This window comes from Aotus nancymaae, unplaced genomic scaffold (assembly GCF_030222135.1).
Source record: "Aotus nancymaae isolate 86718 unplaced genomic scaffold, 86718_ANA_hifiasm-v0.15.2.pri h1tg000064l_1, whole genome shotgun sequence".
NCBI classification, from domain to species: domain Eukaryota; kingdom Metazoa; phylum Chordata; class Mammalia; order Primates; family Aotidae; genus Aotus; species Aotus nancymaae.
In genome coordinates this window covers 25,251,787-25,266,689 of record NW_026988479.1, presented here as the reverse complement: position 1 = coordinate 25,266,689, position 14,903 = coordinate 25,251,787, and the positions used below count along the sequence as shown (strand labels likewise).

General features: G+C 51.0%; 1 protein-coding gene across 3 annotated transcripts in view; it reads left to right on the top strand.

Annotated features, from left to right (window-relative positions):
* Positions 1-14,903, top strand: part of CAMK2A (calcium/calmodulin dependent protein kinase II alpha) — a 70,271-nt gene that overhangs the window by 17,368 nt on the left and 38,000 nt on the right. For all 3 annotated transcript variants that reach the window (XM_064366509.1, XM_012451118.2, XM_012451202.2), the window contains 2 exons: positions 535-629; positions 8,791-8,850. In XM_064366509.1, the coding sequence (XP_064222579.1) occupies positions 535-629; positions 8,791-8,850 (155 nt within the window). The remainder of the gene's footprint in view (positions 1-534; positions 630-8,790; positions 8,851-14,903) is intronic.

Below are 14,903 nucleotides of genomic sequence, written 5' to 3'. Positions count from 1 at the left end.
AGGAAGGTGGAGAACAGTATACAGAGTCCAGTAGCATTCATGGGTGGGACACCATTAGTGGAAAGAGACTAAGGACATGGTAACCGTGGTCATCCCCGGGAAGAGGACGTCAGAGGTTGCAGGACGGGGGTGGGAGGGAGTCAGTTTACTACCTACACCTTTATATCTTCTGAACCTGGAACCGTGTCCATGTATCACCTACTCAGAGAATAAAAAACTAAAAACTTTCAGAGACATGGATTCTGTGGTTCTAACACTACATGATTCTAATGTTTTAGAGCACGGTGACTCCAACTTTCATAACATTGGCAGCTCCTCTAACTGGAGGCCAGGCTTCTAATCTTCTGCTTCTGGGGCCATCTTCTGGGTCTCTCTGGCCTCTGTCCCTGAGTTGGGCCACAGAAGCCCCTATGAGCTTGAGCAGCTCTGATGAAGGGCTCCCTTTAGCATGGGGCAGCCATGGGAACACCAACATCTCCTAGGGACATAGCGTTGGGCGTTCCCTCACCCTCTCCACCTTCTCCGTCCTCCTAGGGGAGCCTTCTCGGTGGTGCGAAGGTGTGTGAAGGTGCTGGCTGGCCAAGAGTACGCTGCCAAGATCATCAACACCAAGAAGCTGTCAGCCAGAGGTAGGTGTCTGCTCTCTACCCTGCCCGCCCTCTGGGGCTCTCCTCTCTCCCGCTGCCTGTACTGCTTGGTTTAGAACCAGGACCTGGGGCTGAGCCCCTGGGTGATACTGATGGCAAGAGCGGGGGCTGCTCTTCCTGGAGGTGTCATGAGAATACACCTTCCCTTTTTCTTTCTTTTCCTTTTTTCGAGACTGGAGACCACAGCCTCACCCAGACAGGCCAAGCTCTGTGCCCCGACAGGTGAGGGCTGAGGCACCAGTTGAGCCCTCCTTTCCCTGCTCTCCTGCCACTCCCCTTCACTTCTCCCCTCCAGACCTCTACTCTTGCCTCTGCCTGAACGCCATCTCCTGGCTCCTTTCATGAATGGCTGTTTCTCAGTCCTCAGGTCTCAGCTCAAGGTCATATCCTTTGAGAGGTTTTCCTGACCCCCCATCTGAAGTGGCCTCCTTCTCCATTTTCTGGCTCTCCCTCTCTCTCTCTCTCTCTTTTTTTTTAATGAGAAGGAGTTTCGCTCTTGTAGCCCAGGCTGGAGTGCAGTGGCGCCATCTTGGCTCACTGCCACCTCCGCACCCCACCCCCTGCCCCGAGTTCAAGTGATTCTCCTGCCTTAGCCTCCTGAGTAGCTGGGATTATAGGTGTCTGCCACCATGCCCAGCTAAGTTTTTTTTTTTTTTGTATTTTTAGTAGAGATGGGGTTTCACCACGTTGCCCAGGCTGGTCTCAAACTCTTGATCTCAGATGATCCGCCCGCCTCAGCCTCCCAAAGTGCTGGGATTACAGGCATGAGCCACCATGCCAGGCCCATTTCTCGCTCTTATTACTGTTTATTTCCTCTATAGCTTTCCCTGACCTAGACTCATCCTGTTTACTGATTAGGCCCCTTTAATATCCACCTCCCTTTTTGGGCAGTAAACTCCAAGAGGATGGGCTACTCTGCACCCAGCACCTGGGACAGCACCTGCACTCAGAGAGCGGCCGGTGAACTCCAAGTGTATTTGGTTTCAGCCGTGCCACTCTCTGGCCCTCCAGATAGTTGATCTGGGGTGTGATCTGGGTTTTGGAAAAGATGCCCAGCTAACTCTTAATTTGCAGATGAGTTTGAGAGCCATTGTCCTAGGACCTTAGAAGTGGTCCTGGGCCAGTGGCATCAGCATCACCAGCAGCTTGTTATAAAGGCAAAGTCTTGGCTGGGCGTGGTGGCTCATGCCTGTAATCCCAGCAATTTGGGAGACTGAGTCGGGTGGATCATGAGATCAGGAGTTCAAGACCATCCTGGCCAAAATTGTGAAACTCCGTCTCTACTAAAAATACAAAAAGTTAGCCAGGCATGATAGTGGGTGCCTGTAGTCCCGCTACTTAGGAGGCTGAGGCAGGCGAATCCCTTGAACCCAGAGGTGGAGATTGCAGTGAGCCGAAGTTGCGCTGCTGCTTTCCAGCCCGGTGACAGAGCGAGACTCTCTCCAAAAAAAAAAAGAAAGGCAAAGTCTTCAGCCCCATTCCAGACTTGAAGAATCTGAATCTGCGTTTTAACAAGATGCCTGGGTGATTGTATACATTAAAATTTGGGAAGCCCGCCCAGGAGACTTACTTCTTGCCATTACTGTGTGTTTAAGACAGTGATGGTGGCAACCACGGTCAGTGTGTTGGAGAGGGTTATCTTCAAAGATGGCAGCCCCCACCCTGAATGAAATGGTGTATAAGCTTCCCTGGGGACCGCCTGGTGGTGGAGGGAATTCTGTTGGGTGAGGTGGGTGCAGGTGTGGGCTGTACAATCCACAGTTTGTGCAGCGCAGGAGATGTTGTGTGAGTGGCTGGTAGTGTCCAGGTGTTTGACAGGCGCAGCTGTGTGGGGCTAGCGCCTGGCAGGTGCAGGTTTGTGGCGGTCCTCACAGCGGCTGTACAGGAGGCTCATGCTGCTCCCTGCGGTCCTCCCAGCAGGCCCTGTGTTGGACTGTGTGTTGCTGCCTTTCTTCTCTGGCTGTGTTGCTGGGAGCTCAGCAGTTTCTTCCAGTTACCAACCTCCCCTCATGTCTTGAAGGTCAAAGAGGATCAGCAGAGGGGTGACTGGGGGTAGGATGGGGGTCTCTGAAGGACCAGGAGCCCCACATGGACCACAGTCAGTGTGAAAAGTCCAAGCTTATGGAAGGTTGGGAGCTATGGACAGGACAGGCAGGAATGCTGGCAGGGGTGCTGCCTCATGGCCAGATGCCTGGATTGGCGTTGTCATTGCTGTGTGACTAGCAGCGGTCTGGTGCCCTTTCTGTGCATTGGGTGTCGAGTGACCAAGGGAGATGTCCCAATCCCTGAAGAGCAGGGACAGGTGGTGATGGGTTGAGATTATATCAGTGGGAGAGAGGGTCAGGCACCAAGGTCGTCCTGGATGCTGGGGATCTCAGGTTAGTTCACTGCACTCTCGGGGCACATCCACACACACACTTGCACAGTGACCAAAAGAGACAGATGTGTATGGGAGAGTGGAAGGGCCACGGCTCCTGTTTGGCAGGTGACTAAACTTCCCTGGGACAGTTCAGACCTGGGCTATGCAGACAGTCACTACCCAAGCCACCTCTCTTTGGCAACTTGTTGAGTCCTTGATCTCTTGGAAGGAAGGTGGCCCCAGCCTAGGTGAGTGTGGATAGTGGGGGTGGGGAGGTTATCAGAGAACCTTCTGGCAAAGTCTGCCAACTGCCAGGCACTTTTCTTCCCAGCGGGAGAGGAGGAGCAGAGCTTCTTTTAACAGGGTTCTTTATTTGCCACTCATGGTGCCTCGGGGGCGGGGAGGGGGTTTAATGCTGAATATTTGGCAACACACTCTAAGTGTCTCCTGCTGGTGCTCCTGGGTGACTTTTGGCAGCACTCCGCAGGGGCTGTGCCCACCCTCCAGGTAGCTGTGGCTTTCTTTTGCCCACCCTGCCCAACCTCTTCTAGCAAGTCGTTCCCAAACCCAGAAGATATTTTTATATGTATTTTTAATCTAGTCTTTTAAAAATGCTCATAGTATAAACAAGTCAATGAAACTATGAAGAAATGAAATGAAAAGTGAAATTTTTGCCTGTTCCAATCCCTGCCAAATATCTTTGGGAACTTTTTAAAAAACGCAGCTGCCTGAGTTCCACCTATGAGGGTTGGATTGAGAAGGGAGGCCCAAGTCCCTGCATTAAAAAATTCTATCATCAGTAACAGTAGCTATTAACACCAACCTAATACAATGACACAGGCTCAGTGCTAACCCCCAGCAGGTTCTCTACAGCCTCCTAGCTCATCCTCCTGACGACACACACAGAGGTAGCATGCTAAGGGTGCATTGGGCACATGCAGGAGGCTGGTGCAGCCAGAGGCGACTGGCCTGGGCACTGTGACCTCCACAGGCCCCACTCTCCAGCTTGAGCATGAGGCGGTCACTTTCTCGGCTCCCCAGTGACCTGTCTTGGGGCACAAGGTGGGGAGCGTGGCATGAGGTCATCCAGGCTGCACTAGAGTATCATTCAGGTCCCTGCAAGGAAGCCTCTGAGGGGACAGTAAGACACGTGCTTCCTATCTCTGCTGTCCTCCTCCCCACCCCTTGCCTGGCACTCTTGGTTCTTGGGATGATCGCTCTGGCCTCCCAGGATTGGGATGTCCATTGCAGGGGACAGGTACTCCCTGTTCCCAGACTTGAGGTCTCTTTTTCTCCTGGCTTGTGTGCCTCTTGCTGGAATCTCAGGCTGCCTGCCTCCTGGAATCCACTCCCCTCTGGAGGCGGAGCCCTGCCCATCTGCGTGATTGCACATCCTGTCAGGCCTGCAGTGACTGTCAGGTCTGCCCTGTCCTGTCCCATGCTGCTGGAACTGTCTGGCCCCAGGGACCTCACCCTAGAATGTCCATCCATCCCTGTCTGCTGAGCTCTGCTGAGCCTTAGCTCTCACACCCTGTAGGTGACCCAACCATCCAGGAAGGAAGGGAGAAGTTTCCCAAGACACTATCATGGGCATTGAGGGAAGCTCCCCCAGGTACCTAGGCAGGAGGCTAAAGACTTCTAGCTTCCCTCAGTCCTCTCACCATTGTGGGACTCTGATGAGCTGATGGATCAATTCATCAATTAATTAATTATTAGAATGGGGCTGGGCTCAGTGGCTCATGCCTTTAATCCCAGCACTTTGGGAGGCCAAGGTGGGAGGATTCCTTGAGGCCAGGAGTTCAAGACCAGTCTGGGAAACATGGCAAGACCCTGTCTCTATTAAAAATACAAAAAATTAGCGGGGCATGGTGGCGGGCACCTGTAGTCCCAGCTATCTGAGAGGGAGGCTGATGTGGGAGAATCACCTGAGCCCAGGAAGTGGAGGCTGCAGTGAGCCATGATCCTGCCACTGTACTCCAGCCTGGGCAATGAGAGTGCGACCAGAAGTTTATTAGAATGGGAAGCAATATAGTATAGTAACTATGTACATGGGTTGAAATCACAGCTCTGTCACCTGTTTACTACAGGACCTTGGACAAGCTGCTTAGCAGCTCTATGTCCTGCCCTGGGAACGTGGCAGTGACCAACAGAAAAGGCCTTGCTCTCATGGTGCCTGTTTTCTAGGGAGTGAGACTGAAAAGAACAGTAAACACATCCATCAGCTGGGTAGCGTCAGGTAATGACAAATGTCAACCAAGAAAATAAGACAGGGTATGGGGAGGTGATGCGGCAGGAGGGACACACTTAGAAAAGGCAGCCAGGGAAGCTCTCCAAGGAGGTGACATTGTGCTGGGCCTGCCTGATAAGACCCAGGGAAGAGCTTTCTGGGCAGAAGACACAGCAGGTGCAGAGGCTGTGAGGTGGGAAGGAGCTTGGTGTGTCAGGCCACAGAGGAGGCCAGTGTGGCTGCAGCTTCCTAGCCAAGGTGAGGCTGGACCCGGCGAGGAGCTTGCATTGCGCTCTAAGTACATTGGGAAGCTGTTGGAGAGTTGGAAGCCAAGGACTGACAGGATTTAATTGATGTTTTAAAAAGAACTCTTTCTCAGTGCTGGGCGTGGTGACTCATGCCTGTAATGCCAGCACTTTGAGAGTCCTAGGCCGGCAGATAACAAGGTCAGAAGTTCAAGACGAACCTGGCCAGCATGGAGAAACCCCATCTCTACTAAAAATTCAAAAACGTAGCTGGGCATGGTACTGGGCGCCTGTAATTCCAGCTACTCAGGAGGCTGAGGCAGGAGAATTGCTTGAACCTGGCAGGTAGAGGTAGCAGTGAGCTGAGATCGAGCCACTGCACTCCAGCCTGGGTGACAGAGTGAGACTCTGTCTCAAAAAAAAAAAAAAAAAAAAAAGGAGCGCCTTGGCTACATGGACAATTGGCTGAGGGGAGGAGTGGGAGGAAGGTGCCGGGGTAGAGGTTTCAGAGCTCTGAGTTTTCAGAGTGATTTTGGTGAGCGATTTTGATAAAGGGACTGCTCGTCAATGGGCCTCAGTTTCTCCATCTATGTAACAGAGCACAGCCTCTGAGGTCAAAAGAAACATTGTCTCTGTATGTCTTGAGGTTCTCTGTATCTTAGAAAATGAAAACATTGCAAACAGGGTTATAAGAAATATTGCATAATGTATATGTTTACACTCAATAAGATGAACACTTTAAAAAGTGACAACGCAGCTTAATTGCACTATGCACAGGATGATGATGAGATTTACACAATTAGTTCCTAGCATTTCCAGCAGTGAGGTCTGCTAACCAGACACAAGCTGAAAGTTCCTTCTTTCAATCCTTTCAATGTTCTCTGCTCCTGGGTAACCTCATAGGGAGAAAACAGCAAAATTCTGGATTTGGGGCTCCCACCCCCTGAATGTATTGCCTAGACCGGAAGCCCCCTTCCCCCTCCGACAGGCCTGACCTTGACCTGCCTGAGTTCTGGTTCTGCTGGGGGTGGATTGCGGGGTTAGGGCATAGGGCGTGGAGCAGGGGGAGGGCCCCGCCTGGTCAGCTCTGGATGGGCATCCACTCCTCTGCCCAGGAGTCAGCCTCCCCTACCCTGGAGGTTATGAAAGGAGCCCATGGAGGGAGGGGGAACAAGGGAAGCCCCCCAACTTGGCCACACCTCCTCATCCCCAGCTTGCAGCCGGTCTTCAGCTGGAGAGTTGAGCCATGGAAACTGAATTGGACTTAATTGCTTTGCTGGTGGAAAAGCCACCTTTCAGTATTGATTTTGGCTCCTGCAGCCCTTGGAGGACAGCCAGTGATTGCTGTAGTGAAGGGGGCAGGGGGAAGGGGAGCTGGGTTCCTGGGGACAAGGGCTGGGACTTTCTCCATTCTCACCACCCCCACCTGCATACCTGCCTACTCTGAGAGGCCAGGGTTCTAGTGTGGGCTCGGCGTCTGGATGTTGGCTTGAGTTTCCTTCTGTGGGCTTTAATTTTCCTGTTTGGGAGTTGGGGGCAAAGGGAGGTAGTGATTATGAGTTGGGGCACAGAGAACAGTATAGCCCAGGATTGAAAGCCCAGCTCTGGAGTCTGACTTTCTGGATACAAAGCATGGCTCCACTGCTCACTGCAGGATTGAGTTTGGGCCTCTCTGAAGCTCTGTTTCCTCCTCTGGAAAGCCAGAAAAATGATAGTAACTCCCTCAAAGGATTACAGTGAGGGCTGGAAAGGCATATAAAAGCCCTCTGCACAGTGCTTGGCACAGAGATTTTCAAAAGGGGTTTCTTTTTTACGGGTTTGTTTGTTAAATTAAGGTGTTAACTACCAAATTGTGAAAAAAGGACCAAAAAGGAAAATGAGAAATGCATTTTCAGTTCCAGCTCTGCCACCACGGAGGCTTCAGCTTGTTCAGGCTGCGGTTTCCTCATCTATAAAAGGAGGAGAGTGGTGCCCCCAGCCCGGGATTGTTTGGGGGCACCGAGTAGGGTCATGTGGCCTACTGCTCCCAGCAGCAGGAGAATCAGAAGCCACAGTGGCAGACCCCAAGCAAGGCCTCTCCCCCCAGGTGTGTGGGAGCCCCAGGGGACTCGCACAGCAGCCCAGAAGGCAGGTGGGGGAGCTCTGGGTTGGCCCCTGCAGATTCTTTGGGGGTCTCTGTGTCCCGGTCCCAGAGTCTACTGAAAGGGAGGTGACTTCTGGGAATTAACACAGCCCTCTGGAAGAATAGCCACTCCCTTAGAAAGGTGCATTCATTCAATCATTTATTTTTTCATTTGGTTCTTTCTTTCTTTCTTTTTTTTTTTTTTTTTGAGATAAAATCTCGCTCTGTTGCCTAGGCTGGAATGCAGTGGCATGATCTCAGCTCACTGCAACCTCCACCTTTAAGTGATTCTCCTGCCTCAGCCCCCCGAGCAGCTGGGATTATAAGCGCCCACCACCATGCCCAGCTAATTTGTGTATTTTTAGTTGAAATGGGGTTTCACCGTGTTGCCCAGGCTGGTCTTGAACACCTGAGCTCAAGTGATCTACCTGCCTCGGCCTCCCAATGTGTTGGTATTATAGGCATGAGCTATTGTGCCCAGCTTCATTCAGTTATTTATTGAACACCTACTAAGTGCCAGGTGTTTGGGTAGATGTCAGGGGTACAACGGAGACCAAGTCCCTGCCCTCAAGGAACTAGATGTCCATGGGACTGGGTGGGACATGCTGTTCGGGGGCTCCGAAAGCACAGAGGACGGGCGCCTGCCTGCCTGGCAGTCGGAACCTGCTGCCAGGGGCCTGAGACATCTAAGGGTTGGTAGGAGTGAGTGATGACCAGTGAGCAGCGGGTGGGAGGTAGAGGAAGTGTTTCAAGCTGAGAGAATTGCATGTGCGATTCCCAGCTGCTCAGGAGGCTGAGGCAGGAGAATTGCATGTGCATGTCCCGAAGTGAGAGGGCCCAGCAGGGTCTCCCTGTAGAGGTGAAGTTCAGCCATTCAGTCTGGCCAGAGTATAGGGCCTGAGAAACAGGCCTGTAGGTGTCTTGGAGAAGCCTCTCATTTAAGAGCTGTGGAAATGGAGGCCAGAGAGGGCGAGGAATGTGCTTGAGTCACTGCAGCCCAGGCCTCTTCCTCTTTCCCCTGCACCCCACGGTCTTCCTGGAGAACTCAGAAGCCCTGGCCAGAAGGTGAGCTTTCCCAGAGCCCAGGGGCTGCCCTGGGAGGTGGAGATAATACGAGGCTGTGAGGAGGGAGAAATGGAGGGTGGTGGTTCCTCCCTCACCGGGGACTCACCTGAGCCTCTGTGTTTCAGACCATCAGAAACTGGAGCGTGAAGCCCGCATCTGCCGCCTGCTGAAGCACCCCAACATTGGTGAGCCCTGCGGGATGAGAGGGGCACGGTGGGGGGGCAGGACCTGCTCCCTGCCCACCCTGGCAAGTGGGTGTTTTTGGGTTGGGTGGAGAGCAGCTGCTCTCTTCTCCGGGGATGGAGGCAGCAGAGATGGGAAAGGGGGCGTCTTTAATGGTTTCCACATTCCTCAGAGCCAGCTTGTTTCGGGGGAAGGTGAAGAAAGGCCCTTCCTCCCATCCCACACTGCCGGCAGCCTCCTTCGGAAAAGCTGTTTCAGGAAAACTTCTAAAGCTCTGGGAGAGATGAAAATAGGCCAGGGGGAAGCGCGTGGCCTTGACCGCTGTGGCCCATTCCCCAAACACATCCCCATGTTGATTCAGCCTGGCAGCGTGGCCCTGCCCTCCTCCCTTGACCTGGCACCTGCCTGCCTACAGGGGCAAGCTCTAACTCAGGCCCTGGCCCACAGGCCGGGCACGGGCTGCGTGGAGAGGCTGGGCCACCATGGGCTGGGACAGAGCCAGAGCAGCAGCACCCATGGGGGTGGGCTCTGAAATAACACCTCACTGCCTGGCCCCCTCCCCCAGCCCTTGTGCAATTGCGGGACTGATCCCTGCCTGTCAGGGTCCTGAGTCATGAGGGCAGGAAGTGTGGCTTTGAGAGCTAATTCTGTCAGGGAATGGCTGTGTGACCTTGGGCAGAAGCACTGCCCTCTCTTAGTTGCTTTTTCCCATCCTCATGAGGGAAGAGCTGTCTAAAGCAGCATCTTGGGCACCTGGTGAAAAGGTGGACTTGGACTTTGTGGGCTGGGGCTAGGGCTGGAATTTTGCAGTTCTAACACGCTTCAAGGAGATGTCAAGCCTGCTGACTCACAGACCACACGGAGGAGCAGGGCCTAGGCGACGGCTATGGACTCTTCCAATTCTGACAGCCAACACGCCTTCCCCTCAGGCAGGGAAGCCTCTCTCTGTGCCCAGGGTCCCAAGAGTTAACTCTCCTGCCAGAGAGAAGCGGATCCATCTGCTATTTATACCCAGAAGGCACCTCCCCTTCCCTGTTCAAACAGCAGCCAGAGGCTCCCCAGCCAGCATCAGAGAAGATGCAGCACAGGGCTGGCTGGAGCAGCCCTGGTTGAACCCTGGTCCCTGACCTACTAATGTCCTCACTGTGTGGCCTTAGGCAGCCCCTGCCCATTCCAGGCCTCCAACCCCCCAGCTGTGTGATGGAGGGGATTGGGAGTGACCTCTGACTGTAAGATTCTATGGTTCTTAGAGAGGCAGCCGGCTCCGGTGGAAGGAGGGGAGTGCGTGTAAGTGTGTGAGAGTGTGTGGAGTGTGTGTGAGTGAATGTGAGTGTGAGAATGTGTGAATGTCTGTGTATGAGTGTATGTGAATGTATGTGTATGTGACTGTGTGGAGTGTGTGTACATAGTGTGAATGTGTGTGAGTGTATGAATGTGTGTGTGAATGTGTGTAAGTGTGTAAATGTGTGTGTGTTTGAATGAGTGTATGTGAGGGTATGTTGAGTGTGTAAATGAATGTGAGTCTGTGTAGGTGTGTGAATGTGTGTGAATGTGTATATCTGTATAAATGTGTGTGAATGTGTGTGTATGTGAGTGTGGAGTGTGTGAATGCATGTATGTGGTGTATGTGACAGTGTGTGGAGTGTGTGAATGTCTGTGAATGCATGTGTATGTGTGAATGTGTGTGTGAATGTGTGTCTGTGTGTGTGAATGCATGTATGTATGTGCATGTGAGTGTAGTGTGAATGCATGTATGTGACTGTGTGAATGTGTGTGAGTGTGTGAATGTATGTAAATGTGTGAGTGCATGTATATAGTGTGTGAATGCATGTATGTGTGTGAATGTGTGTGTGTGTCTGTGTATATGTGAGTCTAAGTGTGAGTGTGTGAATATGTGTATGTGAGTCTGTGTGTGCGAATATGTGTGTGTGTGTCTGCGAGTGTGTGAATGTGAGTCTGTGTGTGAATGTGTGTATGTGAGTCTGTGTAAGTGTGTGTATGTTGCTGCACAACTGCAACTGTCTCAGGTCAACACTGCCTCCTCCTGTTCACACCTCCCTCTCCCTCTCATTCCCAGCTATAAAATGGGGGGCAGTGTGTTTTGGCTTTGGACTGACTACAGCTCAAATCCTTGATTTGCTGCTTCATTGCTGTGTGACCTTGGACATGTTGCTCAACCACTTTGAAGCTCCATTTTATCTGGAAAATGGAAATGATACCTACCTCCTAGGATTGTGATGATGAAATAGAGCGTAGCATCATGACAGTCATTATCATTAACCTGTCCCCTTTCCCCCAGTCAACACCTTCCCTCAGAACAACCTTGTCTGAAGACCTCCTCTTGCCTGAAACTCCATAAGACTGTCATTCCTCGGGGCCATCAAGATTTTTAGTTATCACTGGAGGCACTGCATACAACATGGTGGTTAGGAGAATGGCATTTGCAGTCAGGCGCCCAGTTTCAATCTCAGCTCTGCTGTTAACAAAGTGTTTGAGCTTGGGCAGGCTGTGAACCTCTCAGCCTCAGTATCCTCCTCTGTGAAGTGGGGATAATCACAGCACCCACCTCCTAGGACTGTTGGGGGTAAAATGAGATAGCACGAGGAAAGCACTTGGCACAAAGCCTAGCATGTGATAAAAGCTCAGAAATGGTAGCCATCACCACCATCATCATCGTCATCATTGGGTCATTTACTCCTTCCTTCGTTCACCTGATGTCAGGTGCATTATAGACCCACCACAGGCCAAAGTATCTGTGAGGCCCTGAGAATGTGCAGGAGAAGTGGGGATGGGAGATGGGACTGGGGGTGGTGGCTGATGCACAGGGGATTGGAAAGAGAGCTGAGCATCCAGCACAGGAAGACCCCAGAAGAGCTTTGAGCTACTGTCAGGGCTGGAAGGGTCCTTGGAGGGTGCACTTTCCTGATTTTCCAAGCATCTTCCTTCAAAGTAGATTGTAATCTTCCCAAAGTTGTGCAAAGAGGTACAGATGTGGGCTCAAAACCCGAATGGCGAGCCTGTGCCTACAGAAACTGGACTGAGTCCTGTTCGGTCTGCTTGGCCAATCTAGACAAGGTTATTGGTCTCTGCTTCCTTGTGGCCACTGTCCAGTCCCCACGGGACCAGGTCAGTGAGGTCCCTGGGTCAGCACTGGTCAGTCCAACTGTGCTGTGCACAAAGCGTTTACCTCCCAGATCCTTCTTGGGAGAGGTCAGTAAACTGCTGTCTGTACCATCACCACCTGCAGATGGGACAGACCCCAGAAGGCCACTCCGAAGCACAGTCCTCCGAAGGACTGTGCTAGGGACAACCTGAAAGCTTAATAGGTGATTTGTGGTGGGGAAGGGAAGTATGGTGAGTCAGTGATGAAGATGATAATGTCTCCATTTATTGACTTCTTCTAGGGCCAGGTACTGTGCTAAGTGGTTTACAGGAATCATCACATTCATGACCACAACAGTCCAACAGTATTGGCACTACTGTTTGGAATGGAGGCTCAGAGAGGTTAAGTCATTTGCTCATAGCTACACAGCTTGTAAGAAGTGGATCTGGGAGGCAAACTCAGCAAGTCTGATTCCAGAGCCCTCGTTCCCAGTCCTTCTATTTAGCTTTCTGAGTGGATATCACAAATGTGGTGTCAGGGGCACACGAAAATAAGGGAACAAGTACTATCCTTCAACCTCCAAGAAAAAAATGCACTGTTGGAAAGTCACAGGAATGCCAGAAGTGCATGAATCAAGCTATGTAAATAAAAAGCTAGGTTGCAGATTTGTTTGTTCTATGACAATATTTTAAACAGTCAAAAGTGACAGCATGACTCAATGAGCACAGATATGTCAGTCACTCCACCAGGAGACAGGACCGTGCTGACAGCCTATGGCCCTTGAATCTTGGGCTCTGGCTGAGTCCTTTCTCAGGGCAGCCTCCACTGATGGGAGGGGAGGCTTTGTGTGGAAAAATGGCTCTGGCACAAGAAATCCTGTCTCCTGGGCTCTGAGGTGTGACTTGATGCCCCTCAGGGACTGAAGCCAACTCTAGTACCATCACGCAGGTGGTGCACTGCAAAAGTGGGGGCTGAATTCCAACCTGTGTGCCACTCGCCCAGCTGCTCAGAGGGACGGACTCTTATCATCAGCACAAAGCCACCATCTGAGTGAGAGTCAGCTCTGGAGAAAACCTCCCTCAGTTCTGTCAATTTCCCTGAGACCCAAGGACTTTCTCTAAAGGGGCTGAGGCCCCAGGTCAGAGGGTGGATCTGGGACCCCAGTCTTCCTGGTGCTCCTTCCAAAGCCTGTTGCTGTGGTTCTAAAAGTCCTTTCTGAGATGATTCTAGCTGCAGCTTGGCTTCTCAGAGGGTCTGATACTCAGGAAAGGGAAGCCAGAGACATGGCCCACCAGAAAGAATAGGAAAGGGGTCACTCCACAGAGACCACCTGGAGGAAGGCAGGGAGAGGGAAGAGTCTTTTGCAAAACTTTACCTTGATACACTAACAATGCAAGTTTATTGCAGATAAATGAGAAGACATATACTTTTTAAAGTATCTCCTATAACCTCACATTTAGAACTAACATTTAATGATATGTGCTTCCATATGATATATGACATATGTGCCTTCTCAAGTACTGTATACACATATCATCTGAGGTCAGGTTCCCTGGAAGCAGAGCCTGAGTCAGGGATTCAGGTGCTATTAGCATCCCACACTCTAGCACCTGGGGTTTCGATGCACTGACTTACCAAAGGGATTCTGGGCAGTGCCCGGATGTAGAATTGCCAGATTCTGCACACCAAAAATGCAGTTAAATACACGTTTACACTTTAAAAATTCAGCCTGCACTTACTTTGAAATGTACTACAAATTAAATAAATCAATGGACAGAGGAATGGTTAGAAATGTAGTAATGCAAGTATAGGAAAACATTAATGATAGAATCTAGATAGTGGGCATCTGGGTGTTCACTTAACTGTATATTTGATCTTTTTTTTTTTTTTGAGATGGTGTCTTGCTCTTGTCGCCCAGGCTGGAGGGCAGTGGTGTGATCTTGGCTTACTGCAAGCTCTGTCTCCTGGGTTCAAGCGATTCTCCTGCCTCAGCCTCCTGAGTAGCTGGGACTACAGGCGCCTGCCACCACACCCAGCTAATTTTTGTATTTTTAGTAGAGACAGGGTTTTGCCATGTTGGCCAGGCTGGTCTTGAACTCCTGACCTCATGATCTGCCTGCCTCAGCCTCCCGAGTAGTTGGTATTACAGACATGTGCCGTCACACCTGGACTGAATTTTTTATAATAAAATTTTGAAAGGAATTAAAGCAGAATTATGTATGCCTTTAAGATTTTGTTTTAGAATATATTTAAAACATCTTTCAGTTATTGTTTATAAATGTGTCATCATTGAGGAATGTTTTAAATTTGCATTTTATTATTATTATTATTATTATTTTGAGACATTCTCACTCTATTACTCAGGCTGGAGTGCAGTGGGGCGGTCTTGGCTCACTGCAACCTCCGCCTCCTGGGCATAAACAATCCTCCCACCTTAGCTTCCCAAGTAGCTGGGACGACAAGTGCCTGCCACCATGCCCAGCTAATTTTTGTATTTTTTGTAGAGATGGAGTTTCACCATGTTGCCCAGGTTGGTCTTGAACTCTTGAGCTCAAGTGATCCACCTGCCTCAGCCTCCCATAGTGCTGGGATTACAGGGTGAGCCACTGTATCGGGCCTAAATTTTTATTTTACCTTATTTCTATCTTATCTTATTTATTGTTTTTTTTTTTTTTTGAGATGGAGATTTGCTCTGTTGCCCAGGCTAAAGTGCAGTGGCATGATCTTGGCTCACTGCAACCTCCGCCTCCCGGGTTTCGTCACGTTGGCCAGGCTGGTCTCAAACTCCTGACCTCAGGTGATCCACCTGCCTTGACCTCCTAACGTGCTGGGATTACAGATGTGAGCCACTGGGTGTGGCCTAAATTTTCATTTTAATTTGTGCCCCTTCATTCTCCATCTCTGGTGCCCATCCCCCTCTTTCTACAGGCACCAGCTCTGGGGTATCTGATG